This window comes from Homarus americanus, unplaced genomic scaffold (assembly GCF_018991925.1).
Source record: "Homarus americanus isolate GMGI-L3 unplaced genomic scaffold, GMGI_Hamer_2.0 scaffold2539, whole genome shotgun sequence".
NCBI classification, from domain to species: Eukaryota; Metazoa; Arthropoda; class Malacostraca; order Decapoda; family Nephropidae; genus Homarus; species Homarus americanus.
The window spans coordinates 2908908-2931879 of record NW_024725489.1 but is presented as its reverse complement, the minus strand read 5'-3'; the positions used below and the strand labels follow the sequence as shown (position 1 = coordinate 2931879).

The window sequence follows — 22972 nt, the reverse complement described above, 5'->3', positions numbered from 1 at the left end:
GTCTTCCTTTTCCCAGGCCCGTCTTCTTGTTACCAGGCCCGTCTTCTTGTTCCCACGCCTGTCTTCTTGTTCCCACGCCTGTCTTCTTGTTCCCAGGCTCGTCTTCTTGTTCCCAGGCCCGTCTTCTTGTTCCCAGGCCCGTCTTCTTGTTCCCAGGCCCGTCTTCTTGTTCCCACGCCCGTCTTCTTGTTCCCACGCCCGTCTTGTTCCCGCCCGTCTTCTTGTTCCCAGGCCCGTCTTCTCTTGTTCCCCCGTCCTTCTTGTTCCCAGGCCCGTCTTCTTGTTCCCACGCCTCTTCTCGTTCCCACGCCCGTTTTCTTGTTCCCATGCGTGTGTTTTTGTTCCCCGCCTGTCTTCTTTGTTCCCACGCCTCGTCTTCTTGTTCCCCGCGTGTGTTTTGTTCCCACGCCCGTCTTCTTGTTCCCACGCGTGTGTTTTGTTCCACGCCTGTCTTCTTGTTCCCCACGCCCATCTTCTGTTCCCACGCCACTTATTTGTTCTCACGCCCACACTAACCCACGCTCATACATTCTAACCCTTGCCCTACTACCCACGCCCACACACACTAACCGCCACACACACTTACCCACGCCCATACACACCAACCTCCCACACACTGCAACCCACGCCAACACATTCTTACCCACGCCCACACCTCCTACCCGTCACACACTCCCACGCTAACCCTCACATACATAGCCAACCCACGCCCACACACACAACCCACCCACACCTCACCCACACAACCCTCATACACACTGTAACCCACACACACACTTACCGCCCACACACACCAACCCCCCCACACACTGGAACCCACGTCCACACCCTCTACACACACTCACCATCCACACACTGTAACCCCGCCCACACACCTACCCACGTCCACACCCTCTTACCCACGCCCACCCTCTACCCTCCCATACACACTGTAACCCACATACCCTCGCCCACACACTGTAACCCACGCCCACACCCTCTTACCCCGCCCACCCTCCTAACCCACGCCCCACACACCCACGTCCCACACCTAACCCTCCCCACATTGTAACCCACGCACACACATTCTTACCCACCTCTTACGCTCACATTCTCAAACCCACATACATACTCTTACCCTCTTACCCATACCCCCACACTTACCACATACACAGTAACCCGCCTACACAATCTTACCCACACACACACTCTTACCACGTTCAGACTCTTACCCACACACTCTTACCCACGTCCACACTCTTACCCACACACTCTTCTATAAAGGTCAAGCGCCATTGTGTAGTATTATTTCCTTCTCCCTCCTTACAAAACAGTGAGGAAGAGGTAGTGAGGTAGTGAGGTAGTGGGAGGCAGTGGGAGGTAGTGAGGAGGTAGTGAGGAGGCAGTGGGGAGGTAGTGGGGAGGTAGTGGGGGAGGCAGTGGGGAGGTGAGTGAGGAGGTGGTGAGGAGGTGAGTGGGAGGTGGTGGGGAAGGTGAGTGAAGGAGGTGAGGGGAGTGGTGGGGGCAGTGAGGAGGGCAGTGGGGAGGCAGTGGGAGGTGAGGTGAGGGAGGTGAGTGAGGGGGGCAGTGAGGGAGGTGGTGGGGGAGGTGAGTGGGGGGAGGTGAGGTGGTGGGGGAGGTAGTGAGGGCAGTGGGGAGGTGTGGGGGAGGCAGTGGGAGGTGGTGGGGAGGTGGTGGGGGGCAGTGGGGGAGGTGAAGTGGTGAGGCAGTGAGGAGGTAGTGGAGGAGGTGAGTGAAGGAGGTGAGTGAGAGGGTGGAGGAGGTGGTGAAGGGAGTGGGGGAGATGGTGGGGGGGGAGGTGGTGGGGGAGACAGTGAGGGGGAGGTGTGGTGAGGGGGAGGTAGTGAGGGAGGTAGTGGAAGGAGATGAGGTGAAGGGAGGTAGTGAGGGAGGTAGTGGAGGAGGTAGTGGGGGAGGTAGCGGGGAGGCGGTGAGGGAGGAGGTGAGTGAGGGGAGTAGTGAGGGAGGCAGTGGGGGAGGCAGTGGAGGGAGGTAGTGAGGGAGGTAGTGAGAGGGTGGTGAGGGAGGTGGTGAGGGAGGAGTGGTGGGAGGTGTGGTGGGGGAGGTAGTGGGGAGGTGGAGGTGAGTGGGGAGGTGTGGGGGTGTGGGGGTGTGGTGGGGGAGGTGAGGTGAGGGAGGTGAGGTGAGGTGTGGTGAGGGGGGGAGGTGGTGGGGTGGTGAGGGAGGTGGTGAGGGGGAGGTGGTGGGGAGGCGGAGTGGAGGGAGGTGGTGAGGTGGTGGGGAGGTGGTGGGGAGGTGAGTGGAGGGTGGTGAGGGGGTGGTGAGGGGCAGTGGAGGGAGGTGTGAGTGGGGGTGGTGGGGAGGTGGTGAGGGAGGTGGTGGGGGGGTGGGGAGGTGGTGGGGGTGAGTGGGGGTGGTGGGGAGAGGTGGGAGGGCGGTGGGGGAGGGTAGTGGGGGAGGTGGTGGGGGTGAGTGGGGGAGTGGAGGGAGGTGGTGGGGGGGTGGTGAGGGAGGCAGTGGAGTGAGTGGGGGAGGTGGTGGGAGGTGAGTGGGGAGGCAGTGAGGAGGTGGTGAGGGAGGCGTGGGGATGGGGAGGTGAGGGAGGCAGAGGAGGTGGTGGGGGAGGCAGTGGAGGAGGCAGTGGGGTGGTGAGGGGGCAGTGGAGGAGGTGGTGGGGGAGGTGGTGGGGGGAGTGGTGGGGAGGCAGTGGGGAGGTAGTGGGGGGAGGCGGTGGGGAGGTGGTGGGGGGTGGTGGGGGAGGTGGTGAAGGGAGTGGTGGGGGAGGCGGTGGAGGTGGTGGGGAGGGTGGTGGGGGGGTGGTGGGGGGGAGGCAGTGGGGGAGGTGGTGAGGGAGGTAGTGGGGGAGGCAGTGAGGGAGGATGAGGGAGGTGGTGAGGCGGTGGAGGGAGGTGGTGGGGGGGAGGTGGTGGGAGGTGGTGGGGAGGTGGTGGAAGGGTGGTGAGGGAGGGCAGTGGAGGAGGTGGTGAGGGTGGTGGGGAGGCAGTGGAGGTGGTGGGGGTGGTGGGAGTGGTGGGGAGTGGTGGGGAGGCGGTGGGGAGGTGGTGGGGGAGGCAGTGGGGAGGAGGTGGTGAGGGGGTGGGGGAGGTGGTGGGGGTGGTGACAGGTGGTGGGGGTGGTGAGGGGAGGCAGTGGGAGGTGGTGAAGGGAGGTGGTGGGGGAGGTAGTGGGGAGGTGGTGGGGGAGGTAGTGAGGGGAGGCGGTGGGGGGAGGTGGTGGGGGAGGGAGAGTGGGGGGAGGTGGTGGGGGGAGGTAGTGGGAGGGTGGTGAGGTGGTGGGGAGGTGAGTGGGGGAGGCAGTGGGGGGAGGTGGTGGGGAGGCAGTGGGGAGGTGGTGGGGGGAGGAGGAGGTGGGGGGAGGTGGTGGGGGGAGGTGGTGGGGAGGCAGTGGAGGTGGTGGGGGGGTGGTGGGGAGGCGGTGGGGAGGTGGTGGGGAGGTGAGTGAGGGAGGTGGTGGGAGGTGTGAGTGGAAGGAGGTGTGGTGGGGAGGTGGTGGGGGGTGGTGGGAGGTGGTGGGGAGGCAGTGGGAGGTGGTGGGGAGGTGGTGGGGGCAGTGGGGGGAGGTGGTGGGGGAGGTAGTGGGGAGGTGGTGAGGCGGTGGGGTGGTGGGGAGGGTGGTGGGGGGGGTGGTGGGGGCAGTGGGGGAGGCAGTGGGGGGTGGTGGGGGGCAGTGGGGAGGTGTGGGGGGAGGCAGTGGGGAGGTGGTGAGGGAGGTGGTGGGGAGGGTGGTGGGGGGAGGTGGTGAGGGAGGCAGTGGGAGGTGGTGAGGGAGGTGGTGAGGGGAGGCGGTGAGGGGAGGTGGTGGGGAGGCAGTGGGGGAGGTGGGGAGGTAGTGGGGAGGGAGGTAGGAGGGAGGTAGGGAGGGAGGGCAGTGGGGAGGTAGGAGGGAGGTAGTGGAGGGGAGGTGGGGAGGGAGGTAGTGGGGAGGTAGTGAGGGGAGGTAGGGGGTGGGGGAGGTAGGAGGGGAGGTAGGGGAGGGAGGTGGTGAGGGGAGGGCAGTGAGGAGGTGGGTGAGGGAGGTAGGGGGAGAGAGGAGGTGTGGGAAGGAGGTAGGGAGGGGAGGTAGGAGGAGGTGGGGAGGAAGTGAGGGAGGTGTAGGGGGAGGAAGGGGAGGGGAGGTAGTGGGGAGGGGGGTGAGGGAGGTAGTGGGGAGGTGGAGGAGGGGAGGTAGTGAAGGAGGTAGTGAGGGAGGCAGTGGAGGAGGTAGGAGGGGAGGTAGTGGGGGAGGTAGTGAGGAGGCAGTGGAGGAGAGTGAGGAGGAGGAGGGGAGGTAGTGAAGGAGGTAGGTGAGGGAGGCAGTGGAGGAGGTAGTGGAGGGAGGTAGTGGGGAGGTAGTGGGGAGGTAGTGGGGAGGTAGTGTGAGGGAGGTGGGAAGGAGGTAGTGAGGGAGGTGGGGAGGTAGGGAGGGGAGGTGGTGGGGGGAGGTAGTGGGGAGGCAGTGGGGGAGGAAGTGAGGGAGGTAGTGGGGGAGGAAGTGAGGGAGGTAGGTGGGGAGGTAGGGGAGGTAGTGAGGGGAGGTAGGGGGAGGTGGGGAGGGAGGCAGTGGGGAGGTAGTGGGGGAGGCAGTGGGGAGGAAGTGAGGGGAGGTAGGGTGGGGGAGGAAGTGAGGAGGTAGGGGGAGGAAGTGAGGGAGATGAGGGGAGGTAGTGAGGGGAGGTGGGGTGGGAGGGGGTGGGGGAGGTAGGAGGGGAGGCAGGAGGAGGCAGTGGGGGAGGCAGGAGGGAGGCAGGGGGAGGTAGTGAGGGGTGGGGAGGAAGGAGGGAGTGGTGGGGGAGGAAGTGAGGGGAGACAGAGGGGGAGGTAGGAGGAGGTAGTGGGGGAGGAAGGGAGGGGAGGTAGTGAGGAGGGAGGTGAGGGAGGTAGTGAGGGAGGAGCAGAGGGAGGCAGTGGAGGAGGCAGGAGGGAGGCAGTGGGGAGGTAGTGAGGGAGGCAGGAGGGAGTGAGGGAGGGAGGTAGTGAGGGAGGCAGGGAGGAGGTGGGGGAGGGGAGGTAGTGGGGAGGGGAAGGGGAGGGAGGCAGGGAGGGGAGGCAGGGAGGGAGGGGAGGGGAGGTAGTGAGGGAGGTAGGGAGGGGAGGCAGTAAGGGAGGGGGAGGGGAGGTAGGTGAGGGGAGGTAGTGGGGGGAGGTAGGGAGGGGAGGCAGGAGGGGAGGTAGTGAGGAGGTAGGGAGGGGAGGGTAGTGGGGAGGTAGGTGGGGGGGAGGCAGGGGAGGGGAGGCAGGGGAGGGGAGGCAGGAGGGGAGGCAGGAGGGGAGGTGTGAGGGGAGGTAGTGAGGGGAGGCAGTGGGGAGGTAGTGAGGGGAGGCAGAGGGGAGGCAGGAGGGGAGGCAGTGGAGGGGAGGTAGTGGGGAGGCAGTGGGGGAGGCAGTGAGAGCAGAGGGGAGGTAGGGGGGAGACAGGAGGGGAGGTAGGTGAGGAGGTAGGGAGGGAGGTGTGAGGGAGGTGGAGGGGAGGTAGTGGGGTGGTGAGGGAGGCAGTGAGGGGAGGTAGTGAGGGAGGTAGTGAGGGAGGTAGTGGGGAGGTGGGGAGGCAGTGAGGGGAGGCAGTGAGGGGAGGCAGGAGGGAGGTAGTGAGGGAGGTAGTGAGGGAGGCAGGAGGGAGGCAGTGAGGGAGGCAGGAGGGAGGCAGTGGGGAGGCGGGGAGGTAGTGGGGGGAGGCAGGGGGGGAGGCAGGAGGAGGTAGTGAGGGAGACAGTGAGGAGGTAGTGGGGGAGACAGTGAGGAGGCAGTGGTTCAGGATCACATCATCTGCTTTAATCTGGTGTTGTCTCTGCCCCAGTTGAAGGCACACACACACACACACACACACACACACACACACACACACACACACACACAAGAGGAAGCTACACAACTTTACTGGTTTAAACTCTGAGGCTGACCAGTATACACATTCACCTACGCTGCTGTAAGTTTAGTCATTTTTATCAACACTGAACGCCCTGCCTCCTACCACCACCATTCCCCAAACAATGTCTGTAAAGTCCTGTAATACAATATACTGTCCACTTATTGATACAGCTATACCGGGTCCTGCATTAATCTTACGAGTCTTACTCAACTCTTAAGCGTTTTGTCGCCTGCCGTCCTTGCACAGTGATGCCAGGCGTTTGACACTGGACTGTACACGGATTTCATGTCTGTCAATAATGCTGCATCGATCCCGTGAGCAAATATCATGTTGTGACAGAAAATATTCTTAGACCACTTGCCAGGCGTTGTGATCATTATCCTGAATAAAATGAACAACCGAAATCGACATTAAATTTCACGCCCAAAAAACGTCCAAATCTTATAGGCAATCGTTCCAGACTACACACAACTGCCATCTTTCGGCGCTTTATGACACTGTATCCCGCCCATTTTCTTTGGAGGATCTCAACACGAGGGAAGACAACACTATACTTGTACCAACACTGTACCTCAAGAGAGAGCTACACACACACCCCCACCATGGCAGCCGAGGAAACAAATGCTGATGTTAACTATTTATTACAAACTATATATATATATATATATATATATATATATATATATATATATATATATATATATATATATATATATATATATATTAAAAACTACCTTATTATGTAGGCTCTCACCACCCACACCCACGTAGAGGACCCTCCTGTTGCTGTGACTGAAGACCCTCTCCGTGACAAGGACCCCTGCTGCTGTGACTAGGACCTCCTGCTACTGTGACTGAGGACCCCTCCCTGCTGCTGTGACTGAGACCCCTCCCTGCTGCTGTGACTAGGACCCCTCCTGCTGCTGTGACTAAGGACCCCCCTGCTGCTGTGAATAACCCCTCCCTGCTGCTGTGACTAAGGACCCTCTCCCGCTGCTGTGACTAGGACCCCCCTGCTGCTGTGACTGAGGCCCTCTCCCTGCTGCTGTGACTAGGACCCTCCCTGCTGCTGTGACTAAGGACCCCCTGCTGTGACTAGGGCCCCTCCTGCTGCTGTGACTAAGGACCCCTCCTGCTGCTGTGATTGAGGACCCCTCCCTGCTGCTGTGACTGAGACCCCTCCCTGCTGCTGTGACTGAGGACCCCTCCCTGCTGTGACTAAGGACCCCCTGCTGCTGTGACTAAGGACCCCTCCTGCTGCTGTGACTAAGGACCTCCCTGCTACTGTGACTGAGGACCCCTCCCTGCTGCTGTGACTGAGGACCCCTCCCTGCTGCTGTGACTGAGGACACCTCCCTGCTGCTGTGACTGAGGACCCCCTCCCTGCTGCTGTGACTAAGGACCCCCGCTGCTGTGACTAGGACCCCTCCCTGCTGCTGTGACTAAGGACCCCTCCCTGCTGCATGACTAGGACCCTCTCTGCTGCTGTGACTAGGGCCCTTCCCTGCTGCTGTGACTGAGGCCTCCTGCTGTGACTGAGGACCCCCTCCTGCTGCTGTGACTAAGGACCCCTTCCTGCTGCTGTGACTAAGGACCCCCCCTGCTGCTGTGACTAGGACCCCTCCCTCTGTGACTGAGGACCCCCTCCCTGCTGCTTGACTAAGGACCCCTCCCTGCTACTGTGACTGAGGACCCCTCCCTGCTGCTGTGATAGGACCCCCTCTGCTGCTGTGACTGAAGACCCTCTCCTGCTGCTGTGACTAAGGACCCTCCCTGCTGCTGTGACGAGGACCCCCCCCTGCTGCTGTGACTAGGACCCCCTCCCTGCTGCTGTGACTAAGGACCCCTCCCTGCTGCTGTGATTGAGGACCCCTCCCTGCTGCTGTGACTAGGACACCCTCCCTGCTGCTGTGACTAGGACCCCCTGCTGCTGTGACAGACCCTCCCGCTGCGGCCCCGACTGAGGACCCCCTGCTGCTGTGACTAGGACCCCTTCCCTGCTGCTGTGACTAAGGACCCTTCCCTGCTGCTGTGACTGAGGACCCCTCCTGCTGCTGTGACTGAGGACCCCCCTCCCTGCTGCTGTGACTAAGGACCCCCCCTGCTGCTGTGACTAAGGACCCCTCCCTGCTGCTGTGACTAAGGACCCCTCCCTGCTGCTGTGACTAAGGACCCCTCCCCTGCTGTGACTAGGACCCCCTCCCTGCTACTGTGACTGAGGACCCCCTCCCTGCTGTGACTAAGGACCCTCTCCCTGCTGCTGTGACTAAGGACCCCTCCCTGCTGCTGTGATTAGGGACCCTCCTGCTGCTGTGACTGAGACACCTCCCTGCTGCTGTGATTGAGGACCCCTCCCTGCTGCTGTGACTGAGGACACCTCCTGCTGCTGTGACTGAGGACCCCCTCCCTGCTGCTGTGACTAAGGACCCCCTCTCTGCTGCTGTGACTAAGGACCCTTCCCTGCTGCTGTGACTAAGGACCCCTCCTGCTGCTGTGACTAGGACCCCCTCCCTGCTGCTGTGACTAAGGACCCCCTCCCTGCTGCTGTGACTAAGGACCCTTCCCTGCTGCTGTGACTAAGGACCTTCCCTCTGCTGCTGTGACTGAGGACCCCTCCTGCTGCTGTGACTAAGGACCCTTCCCTGCTGCTGTGACTGAGGACCTTCCCTGCTGCTGTGACTGAGGACCCCTTCCCTGCTGCTGTGACTGAGACCCTCTCCCTGCTGCTGTGACTAAGGACCCTCTCCCTGCTGCTGTGACTGAGGACCCCCTCCTGCTGCTGTGACTGAGGACCCTTCCCTGCTGCTGTGACTAAGGACCCCCTTCCCTGCTGCTGTGACTGAGGACCCTCTCCTGCTGCTGTGACTAGGACCCTTCCCTGCTGCTGTGACTGGGACCCCTTCCCGCTGCTGTGACAGCCCTGCTGCTGTGACTGAGGGACCCCTTCCCTGCTGCTGTGACTGAGGACCTTCCTGCTGCTGTGACTAAGGACCCCTTCCCTGCTGCTGTGACTGAGGACCCTCCTGCTGCTGTGACTAGGGACCCTTCCCTGCTGCTGTGACTGGGGACCCCCTTCCCCTGCTGTGACTGAGGACCCCTTCCCTGCTGCTGTGACTGAGGACCTTCCCTGCTGCTGTGACTAAGGACCCCTTCCTGCTGCTGTGACTGAGGACCCCCTCCCTGCTGCTGTGACTGAGGACCCTTCCTGCTGCTGGGACCCTCCCTGCTTCTGTGACTAGGACCCTCTCCCTGCTGCTGTGACTAAGGACCCCTTCCCTGCTGCTGTGACTGAGGACCCCTTCCCTGCTGCGTGACTAGGACCCCTTCCCTGCTGCTGTGACTGAGGACCCTCTCCCTGCTGCTGTGACTAGGACCCCCCTCCCTGCTGCTGTGACTAAGGACCCCTTCCTGCTGCTGTGACTGAGGACCCCTTCCCTGCTGCTGTGACTAAGGACCCCTTCCTGCTGCTGTGACTGAGGACCCCTTCCCTGCTGCTGTGACTAAGGACCCTCTCCTGCTGCTGTGACTAAGGACCCCTTCCCTGCTGCTGTGACTGAGGACCCCGTCTTGTCAACTGCATCATACACCGGGACATGGATCAGCCAGTTAACACGACGTTGAGGTAGTGTTGCGTGAGAGGCGTGGGTGGGGAGGAGAGCAAAGGTGTACAGTAGGGGTGATGGAGGAGGAGTGGAGAAGGTGTAGGGGTGGGGGAGGAGGGGAGTTGAAAAGGTGTAGGGATGAGAGAAAAGAGAGGAGTGGAGTGGAGAAGTGAGAGAAGAGTGGAAAAGGTATCGGGCAGAGAAGTGAAATAAGTAGAGAGGAGAAGCTGTAGAGCGAGGTGAAGAGGACTGATATTGAAGCAGTTTCTTTAGCCAGAAAAATACAGGTACAAAGTGAACAATAACAACAATATTGACCTGGTGGAGCCGAGTGGAGTGTAGGGTGTAGGAGTGAGAGAAGTGGTAAGGGTGAGAGAGTAATGGGAAGGAAGGAAGGAACAAGCAGTGCAGTGATGCCCTCCCTCCTCCCCCTAGACGACTCTCCAGCCATCCCTGTTATTTCCCGGAAGGGTCGTTGTCGCACCACCACACCCTCTTCCTCCTCTCCGCCTCCTCTTCGATCGCCTCCTCCTCCTCCTCCTTTTCTTCTTCTTCTCCTTCCTTCCCTTCCACCTTCACCTCTTATCCTTTCTTCCTTCCTCCTCCTCCCAATCTAATAATTACCTGCCACACCACCAACACAAGCTCTTAATCACATGTTCCTGTGCATGGACCAACACCGTCACGCCACCTCCCTCTCAGCCTTTACCGTCCACACACCCCACCACACACCACACACACACACACACACACACACACACACACACACACACACACACACACACACACAAAATGAAAAAATAATCCCCCAGGTCCTTATCATTTAAAGCGGAAAACAACCCACAAAACATGTCTTCATTTACCCCCACCGTGACTCGGGACTAACTGAGGGCCCCTGGAAACTGAAGGTCTGATACTGTGAGATAATTTGAAGTGTGTCGGCTTGGATGGAGAGGCGGGGAGGGTAAAATGGAAGGGTTAAAAGTAGAGAGAATGGAAGGGGAAGGATGGAAGGATGGGGAGGAAGGGAGGGAGGTGGAAGGATGGAAGGATTGAGGAGGGAGGAAGGGAGGGAGGTGGAAGGAAGGATGGAAGGATTGAGGAGGGAGGAAGGGAGGAGGTGGAAGGAAGGATGGAAGGATTGAGGAGGGAGGAAGGGAGGTGGAAGGAAGGATGGAAGGATTGAGGAGGGAGGAGGGAGGTGGAAGGAAGGATTGAGGAGGGAGGAAGGGAGGGAGGTGGAAGGAAGGATGGAAGGATTGAGGAGGGAGGAAGGGAGGTGGAAGGAAGGATGGAAGGATTGAGGGAGGGAGGAAGGGAGGGAGGTGGAAGGAAGGATGGAAGGATTGAGGAAGGGAGGAGGAGGTGGAAGGAAGGATGGAAGGATTGAGGGGAGGGAGGAAGGGGGTGGAAGGAAGGATGGAAGGATTGAGAGGGAGAAGGAAGGAGTGGAAGAAGGATGGAAGATTGAGGAGGAAGGGAAGGAGGAAGGTGGGCGAGCCAAGTGTCTGGTAGTTGGCCTCACTCATGGCTCTCATACTGGAGGGGCGCCAGCCTCGCCCTCCAGCAGCCACCACCCACTTTTTGCCACCCTCCTAAACACCACCCACTTCTTGCACCACCTACACCACCCTGTTTCACCACACCACCCAGCCTTACACAGCCCACAGAGGGTGAAGGGGTACAGGACTGGTGAGAATATTAGCGGATAAGCCAGTAACACCCCTCACCTCCACCAATATATCAGACGCCTCACCCCTCCACCACACGCCTCACCCTCCACCACACATCTCACCCCTCTCCACCACACGCCTCACCTCCACCACACCTCAACCTCTCACCACACACCTCAACCCTCTCCACCACACACCTCAACCCTCTCCACCACACACACCTCAACCCTCTCCACCACACACCTCACCCCTCCACCACACACCTCACCCCTCCACCACACACCTCACCCCCACCACACACCTCACCCCTCCACCACACACCTCTCTCTCTCTCCCACCACACCTCACCCCACCCACACACCTCACCCCACCACACCTCACCCCTCCACCCACACACCTCACCCCCACCAGTGACTCAACCTGACGGTAATATAATTAAGAAAGGAGTTAGAATTAACAACTGGGCATCCACTCTACAAACTGAATTAGTTGCCATACTCACAGCTATTAAGTTCATTGAAACCACTGTTACTGACAGTCTCATCATCACTGACTCTCTATCCTCACTACCCCTTGGCACCCTCGACTCAGGTTGTCACGCTCTTGTCTCTGAAGCCAGACACAAATATGCGTGCCTTGTTAACCAGGGGTGTCAAGGTCAAACTGTTGTGGATCCCTCTCACATAGGCCTCATAAAACATGACAGAGTTGATGCCTCGCCAAACTCGCGTCTAACAAAGACACCGTTCAATACAATTTGGGTCTGTCAAAAAAACCTTAAAACTGTAATTAGGAAAGAACTTATTGATGAGTTTGACGCAAGTAGACAAGTGCAAACAGGCACTAGTCGATCCATAAGTTACCATGATGAGATGTATCAAGTGAAACATGTATATGAGCAAGTAACAAGATCACTAGATTACAAGATGTTGTAACCGCTAGATTAAGGTTAGGATAAAAGTACCTTTGGCAGTATGTTCCTCAAACAGATGTAAACAAAACTAAATGTAAAGTGTGTGGCCAGACATATGGCCACACACTTGCTACGTCCTCGACTGTGTGAAGATAGAACCTTTTAGGGACAGGTCCAAGCACACTGTGTGTGAAATGGCACAACATCTCTCTAATGGCAAGATAGCCGACATATTAGATTGTATCCACTTTTTGCACTTAGTAACTATATCAATTCTCATGTACAGAACCAAATACGCAATGTGCTTGAATACCTCTCACGTAAATGTGAATAACAAAGTGTGAGGCCAGACATACTGCCTCACACGCCTGTACTCACGCATTTGTGAATAAGTTACCCTTATGTATAGAACTAAACAAATAATGTAAATGAAATACTGTGTAACATTCAGTGCCATAATATCCTGACATCGGGGGTTAATTATTATGACCCTTTGTAAACTCTACTCTGTAATCCTTTTGCGCTACAGCTCACAGGATGAGTGTGGGGTGCACAATAAAATAGCCGCTGTAAGCGGCAAAATCAAAATAAACCCACCACACACCTCTCCTCTCTCCACCACACACCTCACCCCTCCACAACACACCTCACCTCCACCCACACCTCACCCCTCCACCACACGCCTCACCCTCCACCACACGCCTCACCCCTCCACCCCACACCTCACCCCTCCACCACACACCTCCCTCTCCACCACACCTCACCCCTCCACCACACACCTCACCTCTCTCCACCCTCACCTCTCCACCACGCCTCACCCCTCTCCACCACACGCCTCACCTCTCCACCACGCCTCACCCCTCTCCACCACACACCTCACCTCTCACCACACACCTCACCCTCTCCACCCACACCTCACCCCTCACCACACCTCCCCCTCTCCACCACACTTCACCCTCTCACACACACACCTCACCCCTCTCCACCACACACCTCACCCCTGGTAACAGAGACCAGTGCGTGCCCGGTCGTAATACAGCGTGAAGGCAGTCATCAATAAAGAGGGATTTTAGTGTAATAATATTCCAGCGATTAGCTAAGAAATGGTGAGCATAACTAATGTTGATTTGTAGTGTCCACATGCACGCCAAAACACACACACACACACACACACACATACACACACACACACACCAGTTAAAATCAACAGCAATATACACTATATCACGTTCCACAAAACAGAACAATACAGTTATTTTTAATGTTACCAGGAGGACGTGTATCATGCGAGGAAGAATGTGGCGCCGTCACACTATGGGGGGGTGGGGGGTGAAGATCCTCCCCTTCCCCCACACATACTACTGACGGTGTACTGAGACGTGTGTGTACCAGACCACGAGGCTCCATCAACGACATGCCAACAGTGACGCACCACCACACTACCACACCGACATACCACACCAGGTGCAGGAATTAATGTTTGTTAATTATGCCAGACATGTTGATGCTGGCAGTTACTACTAACGAGTGTCAATACAAACAATACAAGTAAATCACTGTACACACACACACACACACACACACACACACACACACACACACACACCAATTTGACCTACCCCAGGCAGACACACCACAGTAGGGAGTGACGGCCGGGACACACAAGCAGGAGAGACAACCTCTACAAGTCTCCCTCGGTAAATATACAGCCGCCTGTGACGTCACTCACCACCACCGACGATACCCCACATCACTTCCACAACTTATATATACACTCTATATATATATGTGTGTGAATGCCCAGGGAGAGATTAAATGTGAGAACTACTGAGCATGGTGTCTCCTGCCAAAGACTGACGACAGGTGAGGAAAGATCCGTTTAACTGCTGATGGTTGTACGACTCAGTAATAACTCAAGTGGCAGGAGCTCCATACACCGCTGGTCCGGGGATTGAGTGCTTGGTAGACAGAGGAACATGACCTAAAGAAGCATGGGGCCTACCAAGTGCCCTCGTAGGTCACTGGCAGATGAAGGTGATGGCTATTGGGTGTAGGTCCTCAGAACAGTGTGTGGAGTAGAGGAAGTGGTGCATTATCCCTGTCAATGGGCACTGATGGAAATTTCCCTTCAAGTTTCCGCCACTAAACGTGAGTCCCTTACCTGAAGCAGCTTCACCAAGAGACCTGTTATTTATAATTATCTTATTTTAGTAGTACTGAAGTAAAACATGATAGATGTACCCAAAATAATCCATGTTGGGATGTACAATTAAATTCAAAGGCTTGCCAAAAATCCCAGCCAGCATTATGTATCTGTCCACAACACACAGATGGCGCTCCTTCACCAACAGCTGACCTGCAGTCTAGTCACAAAAAGACGACGCCTGCACGCGTTGGTGGGAAGTGCGTCACCTATGTCTTATGGAGAGAAACATAATGCTGGCAGAGATTTTCAGCAAGCTTTTGGTTTTGACAGTACTACACCTTAGTTAAGGTTAAGACAAGAGGCCTGACGGTCCACCGCCACACATTACATGGAGAAGGGAGGAGGCGGGGTTATAATAGGCCCAGGGAGAGGTTTACACCAACTGATCAATAAAAAACTGCCATATGCTTTAGTAGACTATCTTCCCTAACTCCTTCACTACGGGACGCCACGTTCACTGTTTTATTTAGCTAACATCAGATGATTGTATCCCGTACACAAGTGGTTAAAGACGTATGATGTACAGTATATCTCTACTTCATAAACAGTTATAGTTTACTTTATCATATAACAGCGCTAATTTCAATTAAGTTATAATAACAGAAATAAAAAGATTTCATCATTTGTCAAAAATGTCAAATGTGTTTTATGGCTTACCAAGAGGATTGATTATCCTGCCTGGTGTCTCTCTCTCTCTCTCTCTCTCTCTCTCTCTCTCTCTCTCTCTCTCTCTCTCTCTCTCTCTCTCTCTCTCTCTCTCTCTCTCTCTCTCTCTCTCTCTCTCTCTCTCTCTCTCTCTCTCTCTCTCTCTCTCTCTCTCTCTCTCTCTCTCTCTCTCTCTCTCTCTCTCTCTCTCTCTCTCTCTCTCTCTCTCTCTCTCTCTCTCTCTCTCTCTCTCTCTCTCTCTCTCTCTCTCTCTCTCTCTCTCTCTCTCTCTCTCTCTAATGGTTTTACATGGAGGCCAATTCAAGTTTCAACAGTGTTGAGGCAGCGAGTGCCGCCGCCCACGGTACACGCCCACATCTACACAAATCCCACACAATCTCGCAGCAGCGTTAAGTGAGGAGGGCGGTAACAGGAGGTGAGGGCTGTGAGCAGTGTCAACAAGGTGACCTTCACAGCATAACACATAAGATTATGTATACCTTCACTGGAGACTCGGGGATCGATTGCTTCACTGCCTCATTGAGAAGATCCTCCTGCCTTCAACAACAAGTATTATTAGCGACTCGGCGAGGAATGATCCACTCTCTTGCTTCACTTGCCTCATAACCCATGGCACCCCACCCCCCTCCCCCAGTGTGCGTGTGTGTGGTAGCAGGTGTAGATAAAAGCATGCAGTGTGTGTGGTAGCATGTGTAGATAACAGCAGTGTGTGTGTGTGTGTGTGTGTGGTAGCAGAACCGGGCTGAGTAAGAGTGTACCACCACCGTGTCCTTCACTACACACACACACTGCCTAAGTCACGCACCCTCACCATCACTCGGTACTACAAATAAATACTTCACAAAATCAATCACACCTCATGTCTCCATGAAGCACATATTCACACACACATAGTCACACACACGAGTGAGGACGGAACAGGGTGGCGCCAGTGTGAGCCGAGCAAGACGACACCAGTCACTTCCCCTGGTGGGCGACAGTCACTTCACTTACAGAAATGAAATTAAATGTTGGTTTAGTCACTTACCGGCCAGCATCTTCATAAACGGTCGTACGTCAGCATAATTATATCTATATAGGGAACTGTGCTGTGCTGTACTCACTTAGGTCTGCCAAACTGGTCTCTGGGGATGTGGTTGGTGCGCGTGGCCGTCTGGTCTCGCTCCATCAGCATGACGCGGAACACTTCCACCTTCTCCTTCACCTCCTCCTCGTTGAAGCTGTAACAACAACAACACAATATCTCTTACACACCTTCGCTGGAACAATGACACAGGCGTCACACAATACACAACGCTTACACAAATACACAAAACATAATTATAGACATAGACATAATAATTCTATACAACTAACTTCTGATCTATAATAACAGACATATGTGGTGTATACATGTCACCTTCAACCATCACCACAACAAGACTTCTGGACCAACAAGTCACACGCTGGTCGACCTTGTAGCAAAAACGCCAGGCACTAATAATTATACAGAAGTTGGCAGCAAAGGTCAAGTCCCTCAAAAAAAACGGAGCTACACAGTCCAAGGCACTTTAAAATAATCATAGAGTTCAAGTTTACATATTGTGGTGAGTTAAATCAACACACTCTAGTCTCGTATAAACTCATTTGTGTTCGTGACTACCAGACGGACTGACAGCCAGACCAGATGACGCCCCCACTTAACGACCGATAAACACCTCACGGGATACACCGAAGAAGTGACCCCCCCCCACCCCCACCCCCACCCCGTGTTCACTGTATAACATTACTGTAATGATATGTCAAGTCATTAGCGTGGCATTAACAGCGCCAACACCAACAGTTAGCAGTGCCTGTCGTTACCCTACACACTTATAAAGGCTACACCAAGCGAACGTTCCCTCGCATTGTGGTGGTGTTATTACCCTAACCTAACCACAAACATAATTTTTTTCTAACCTATCCAGAACCTATTTCCTATCTCAGGCTATCTCCCAATCTAACCTATCTTAACATAATTTAACCTTCGTCTTCCCCTACAAAAACAAAATAAATACAACTTCCTGTTATTATAAAACAGACAAATGCGGAGACTAGACTTTACAAGTGATCACACGAAGGTAAACAAAGCTTGTAGCGCCCCACACCACTTACTGCTGCTGCTGCTTATGGGATTTTCATGAGGGAACGAGACACTTGGCTGTTGACACGGACTCACCTATGCACTGATCTACTAACTTGTCAAGAGTGGAACAAGTGCATTCGAAGCTTAACAGAATCATGTACTTAAGAAACAAGGCGGACAAGGGTATAACAATATTATGCCGGATTGTTCGCCAGCTTTTATAGAGGGTCGTGTCCATAATGAGACTCACTCGAGGTCCCACTAGCAACAATATCCCTCTTAATCTCCTCGTTTACCCGGACAAACGACGATCACCAACTCATTGTCGGGGGAAGAAACTACGTGAATTATGGCAAACACACACATACACACACGATGTAAGTATTAGATAAGAGCAGCAGGGAGGGTGGAAGAGACTGGGGGGGTAAAGATAAACAATTCACCATCACTTTCTGAGCCCAATACACACCATAAAATTATCTCAACGTACAAACAAAAGAGAGAGAGAGAATATTATTCTGAGGGCAAGAGTAAGTGAAGGCGGGCAAGCCAGCAGCGTAGACTAACACACCACCACGCTCAGTACAGTACAAGGTTAAATGGATTTTACAGTCTTAGGCTGCATCACTCTTTCTTGGCCTCTAACTTAACCTAACCTTATCTTACCTTACCTACACTCACCTAACATAACATTACCTTTCCAAACATAATTTATAAAATCTTACTAGACCTAACCTAAAATTTTACCACCAACTACCACTCCAATCTCACTTAACCTACCTAAAATACTACCAATTACACACTACACACACACACACACACAAATAATAGAAGAACTAGGATGAGAGAGAGAGCAGGCAATTCTTAATGAATGAATACTAATGAGTAAAGGGCAAGAAGACAGACACATGACACACACACAGACACACACACACACACACACACACATACACACACACCACTACTACTCCCAATTTATTAATACAACTCAATATACAAAATACAATTTCATACAATTACCACATACACAAAAAATACAAATAATTACTTTAAAATAACCTGTAATTATCAACATGTTAATAAATCACACCTATTTAACACGTATTAACACTGAAGGAAAAGTTACAATAGAGAGAGTCATCTGGTGGGAATATATAGAACTACTGTATACGTGTACTGTATACCTGTGTGTGTATTACAATCCTGTGTGTACTGCATACCTGTGTGTGTATTGTATACCTGTGTGTGTACTGTACTGTGTGTATTGCATACCTGTGTGTGTGTGTACTGTATACCTGTGTGTGTACTGTATACCTGTGTGTGTACTGTATACCTGTGTGTGTGTATTGTATACCTGTGTGTGTGTGTGTGTGTATTGTAACCTGTGTATGTACTTATACCTATGTGTGTACTATATACTCTGTGTGTGTACAGTATACCTGTGTGTACTGTACCGGTGTGTATTGACATCGTGTGTGCAGCATACCTATGTGTACTGTATACCTGTGTGTGTACTGCATACCTGTGTGTATTGTATACCTGTGTGTGTATTGTATACCTGTGTGTGCAATAGCATACCCATGTGTGTGCAATTGCATATCTGTGTGTGTGTGCACTGTATACCTGTGTGTGTACTGTACACCTGGTGTGTGTACAGTATACCCTGTGTGTGTACAGTATACCAGGTACTGGTATACCTGTGTGTGTACTGTATACCTGTGTGTGTGTGTATTGTACAATCTGTGTGTGTGTACTACATACCTGTGTGTGTGTGTATTGTATACCTGTGTGTGTGTGTATTGTATACCCTGTGTGTATTGCATACCTGTGTGTGTGTATTGTATACCTGTGTGTGTGTGTGTATTGTATACCTGTGTGTGTACTGTATACCTGTGTGTGTGTACTGTATACCTGTGTGTGATGGTGACAATTGTGTGTGTGTGTGATTGTATACCTGTGTGTGTGTGTGATTGCATAATCAGGTGTGTGTACTTGCATACCTGTGTGTGTGTATTGCATACCTGTGTGATGAACCTGTGTGTATTAGACATCTGTGTGTACAGTATACCTGTATGTATACGTGTGTGGATTGTATATGTGTGTATTGTATACCGTGTGTGTTTGTATTTGACACCTGTGTGTGTGTATTGTATACCTGTGTGTGTGTGATTGTATACCTGTGTGTGTATGGATATCTGTGTGTGTATTGTATACCTGTGTACTGTATACCTGTGTGTGTTGTATTGTATACCTGTGTGTGTGTGTATTGTATAATCTGTGTGTGTGTGTATTGCATACCTGTGTGTGTACCAGACCTGTGTGTGTATTGTATACCTGTGTGTGTGTACTGTACACTGTGTGTGTATTGTATACCGTGTGTGCACTGTACCTGTGTGTGTGTATTGTATACCTGTGTGTGTGTGTGTGTGTGTATTGTATACCTGTGTGTGTATTGTATACCTGTGTGTGTACTGGATACCTGTGTGTGTAATGATACCTGTGTGTGTACTGTATACCTGTGTGTGTACTGTACTGTGTGTGTGTGTGTATTGTATACCTGTGTGTGTGTATTGTATACCTGTGTGTGTGTATTGGACATCTGTGTGTGTGTGATCGACACCTGTGTGTGCACTGTATACCTTGTGTACTGTATACCTGTGTGTAATTGTATACCTGTGTGTGTGCACAGTATACCCATGTGTGTACTGTATACCTGTGTGTGTACTGTAACCTGTGTGTGTACTGTATACCTGTGTGTGTATTGCATACCTGTGTGTGTATTGTATACCTGTGTGTGTATTGTATACCTGTGTGTGTGTGTATTGTATACCTGTGTGTGTGTATTGTATACTGTGTGTGTGTATTGGCTACCTGTGTGTGTACTGTATACCTGTGTGTGTGATTGTGATACCTGTGTGTGTGTATTGTATACCTGTGTGTGTGTATTGTATACCTGTGTGTACTGTATACCTGTGTGTGTGTGTATTGTATACCCTGTGTGTGTATTGTATACCTGGTGTGTATTGTATACCCGTGTGTGCATAGTATACCCTGTGTGTGTATTGTATACCTGTGTGTGACGAACCCATGTGTGTACAGCATACCTGTGTGTGTGTGTGTATTGCATAATCTGTGTGTGTGTATTGTATACCTGTGTGTGTGCATTGTACACCTGTGTGTGTACTGTATACCTGTGTGTGTGTATTGCATAATTGTGTGTGTACTGTATACCCGTGTGTGTGTGCATTATACCTGTGTGTGAATGCATACCTGGTGTGTTTGACTGTATACCTGTGTGTGTGTACTGATACCTGTGTGTGTGTATTGTATACCTGTGTGTGTGTGTACTGCATATCTGTGTGTGTGACTGCATACCCTGTGTGTACTGTATAACCTGTGTGTGTACTGTATAATCTGTGTGTGTACTGTATACCTGTGTGTGTGTACTGTATACCTGTGTGTGTGTACTGTATACCTGTGTGTGTGTACTGTATACCTGTGTGTGTATCAGATACCTGTGTGGATACTGTGTGTGTATTGTATACCTGTGTGTGTACTGTATACCTGTGTGTACTGTATACCTGTGTGTGCATTGCATACCCTGTGTGTGTATTGACACCTGTGTGTGTGTGTACATACCTGTGTGTGTGCACTGTATGTGTGTGTGTGTATTGTATACCTGTGTGTGTGTATTGTATAATCTGTGTGTGTGTATTGTATATGTGTGTAATGACCTGTGTGTGTGGTAAGACCTGTGTGTGTGTGCATTGTATACCTGTGTGTGTGTGTATTATACCTGTGTGTGTGTATTGTATACCTGTGTGTGTACTGTATACCGATAGTGTGTGTACTGTATACCTGTGTGTGTGTATTGTATACCTGTGTGTGTGTATTGCATACCTGTGTGTGTGTGTGTGTGTATGCCTGTGTGTGTGACTGTATACCTGTGTGTGTGTGTGTATCTGTGCCTGTGTGTGGTGTATGCCTGTGTGTGTGTGTATACCTGTGTGTGTGTGTTGTGTGTGCTGTGTGTGTGTGTGTGTATACCTGTGTGTACAGTATGCCTGTGTTTGTACTGTATGCCTGTGTGTGTGTGTTGTATACCTGTGTGTGTGTGTGTATACCTGTGTGTGTGTATTGTATACCTGTGTGTGTGTGTGTATGCCTGTGTGTGTGTGTTGTATGCCTGTGTGTGACTGTATGCCTGTGTGTGTACAGTATGCCTGTGTGTGTGTGTGTATACCTGTGTGTGTGTGTGTATGCCTGTGTGTGTGTGCTGTATGCCTGTGTGTGTGTGTATTGTATGCCTGTGTGTGTGCTGTGCCTGTTGTTGATGCTGTATGACCAGTTTGTGCTGTATGCCTGTGTTGTGTGTTGTATACCTGTGTGTGTGTGTGTGTATGCCTGTGTGTGTGTGCTGTGTGCTGCTGTGTGTGTTATCATGCCTGTGTGTTTATTGTATGCCTGTGTGTGTATTGTATACCTGTGTGTGTGTGTATGCCTGTGTGTGTGGTATACCTATGTGTGTGTATGCCTGTGTGTGTGTTATGCCTGTGTGTGTGTGTATGCCTGTGTGTGTGTGTGTATGCCTGTGTGTGTGTGTATGCCTGTGTGTGTGTGTTGTATACTGTGTGTGTACTGTATACCTGTGTGTGTGTGTATGCCTGTGTGTGTACTGTATACCTGTGTGTTTGTGTGTATGCCTGTGTGTGTGTGTGTATGCCTGTGTGTGTGTGTATATTGTGTGCTGTATGCCTGTGTGTGTGTGTACTGCTGTGTGTGTATGCATGTGTGTGTGTGTTGTTGTGCCTGTGTGTGTGCTGTATACCTGTGTGTGTGTGTTGTGTACTGTGTGTGTGTGTATTGTATGCCTGTGTGTGTATTGTATACCTGTGTGTGTACTGTATGCCTGTGTGTGTACAGTATACCTGTGTGTCTGTGTATATTGTGTGTACTGTATACCTGTGTGTGTATTGTATGCTATGTGTGTGTATTGTATACCTGTGTGTGTGTGTGTATACCTGTGTGTGTATTGTACCTGTGTGTGTGTGTACCTGTGTGTGTGTATGCCTGTGTGTGTACTGTATACATGTGTGTACTGTACCTGTGTGTGTGTGTGTATACCTGTGTGTGTGCTGTATACCTGTGTGTGTGTACTGTAGACCTGTGTGTGCACTGTGTGTGTATTACTGTATGCATGTAGTGTGCTGTGTATACCTGTGTGTGTTGTGCACCTGTGGTGTTATATGCCTGTGTGTTCCAGTATTGTATGCCTTGTGTGTGTACTGTATACCTGTGTGTGCTGTATGCCTGTGTGTGTGTGCAGTATACTATTGTGTGTGCCTGTGTGTGTGTGACTGTATACCTGTGTGTGTGCAGTATGCCTGTGTGTGTACTGTATACCTGTGTGTGTACTGTATGTGTGTGTGTACTGTATGCCTGTGTGTGTGCTGTATGCCTGTGTGTGTGCTGTATACCTGTGTGTGCTGTATGCCTGTGTGTGTGCTGTGTGTTGTGCTCATGCCTGTGTGTGTGCTGTGTACCTGTGTGTGTGCTGTATGCCTGTGTGTGTACAGTATACCTGTGTTGTATACTGTATGCCTGTGTGTTTACTGTATACCCTGTGTGTGTGTACTGTATGCCTGTGTGTACAGTATGCCACTGTGTGTATACTGTATGCCTGTGTGTGTACTGTATACCTGTGTGTACAGATATGCTATATTGTATGGCAACCCTGTGTGTGCTGTATGCCTTGGTGTACAATATGCCTGTGTGTATACTGTATACCTGTGTGTGTGCTGTATACCTGTGTGTACAATGCCTGTGTGTGTGTATGCATGTGTGTACAGTATGCCTGTGTGTGTGCACTGCATACCTGTGTGTGTGCTGTGTATGTGTGTGTACTGTATACTGTGTGTGTGCCTGTGTACTGTATACCTGTGTGTGTGCACATGCCTGTGTGTGTACTGTATGCCTGTGTGT

The 22972-nt window shown here is 52.5% G+C and overlaps 1 protein-coding gene across 6 annotated transcripts in view; it reads right to left on the bottom strand.

Annotated features, from left to right (window-relative positions):
• Nucleotides 1-22972, bottom strand: part of LOC121864986 (serine/arginine repetitive matrix protein 2-like) — a 119215-nt gene that overhangs the window by 65211 nt on the left and 31032 nt on the right. For all 6 annotated transcript variants that reach the window (XM_042364238.1, XM_042364241.1, XM_042364246.1 and 3 more), the window contains one exon: nucleotides 15990-16106. In XM_042364238.1, coding sequence (XP_042220172.1) covers nucleotides 15990-16106 — 117 coding nt within the window. The remainder of the gene's footprint in view (nucleotides 1-15989; nucleotides 16107-22972) is intronic.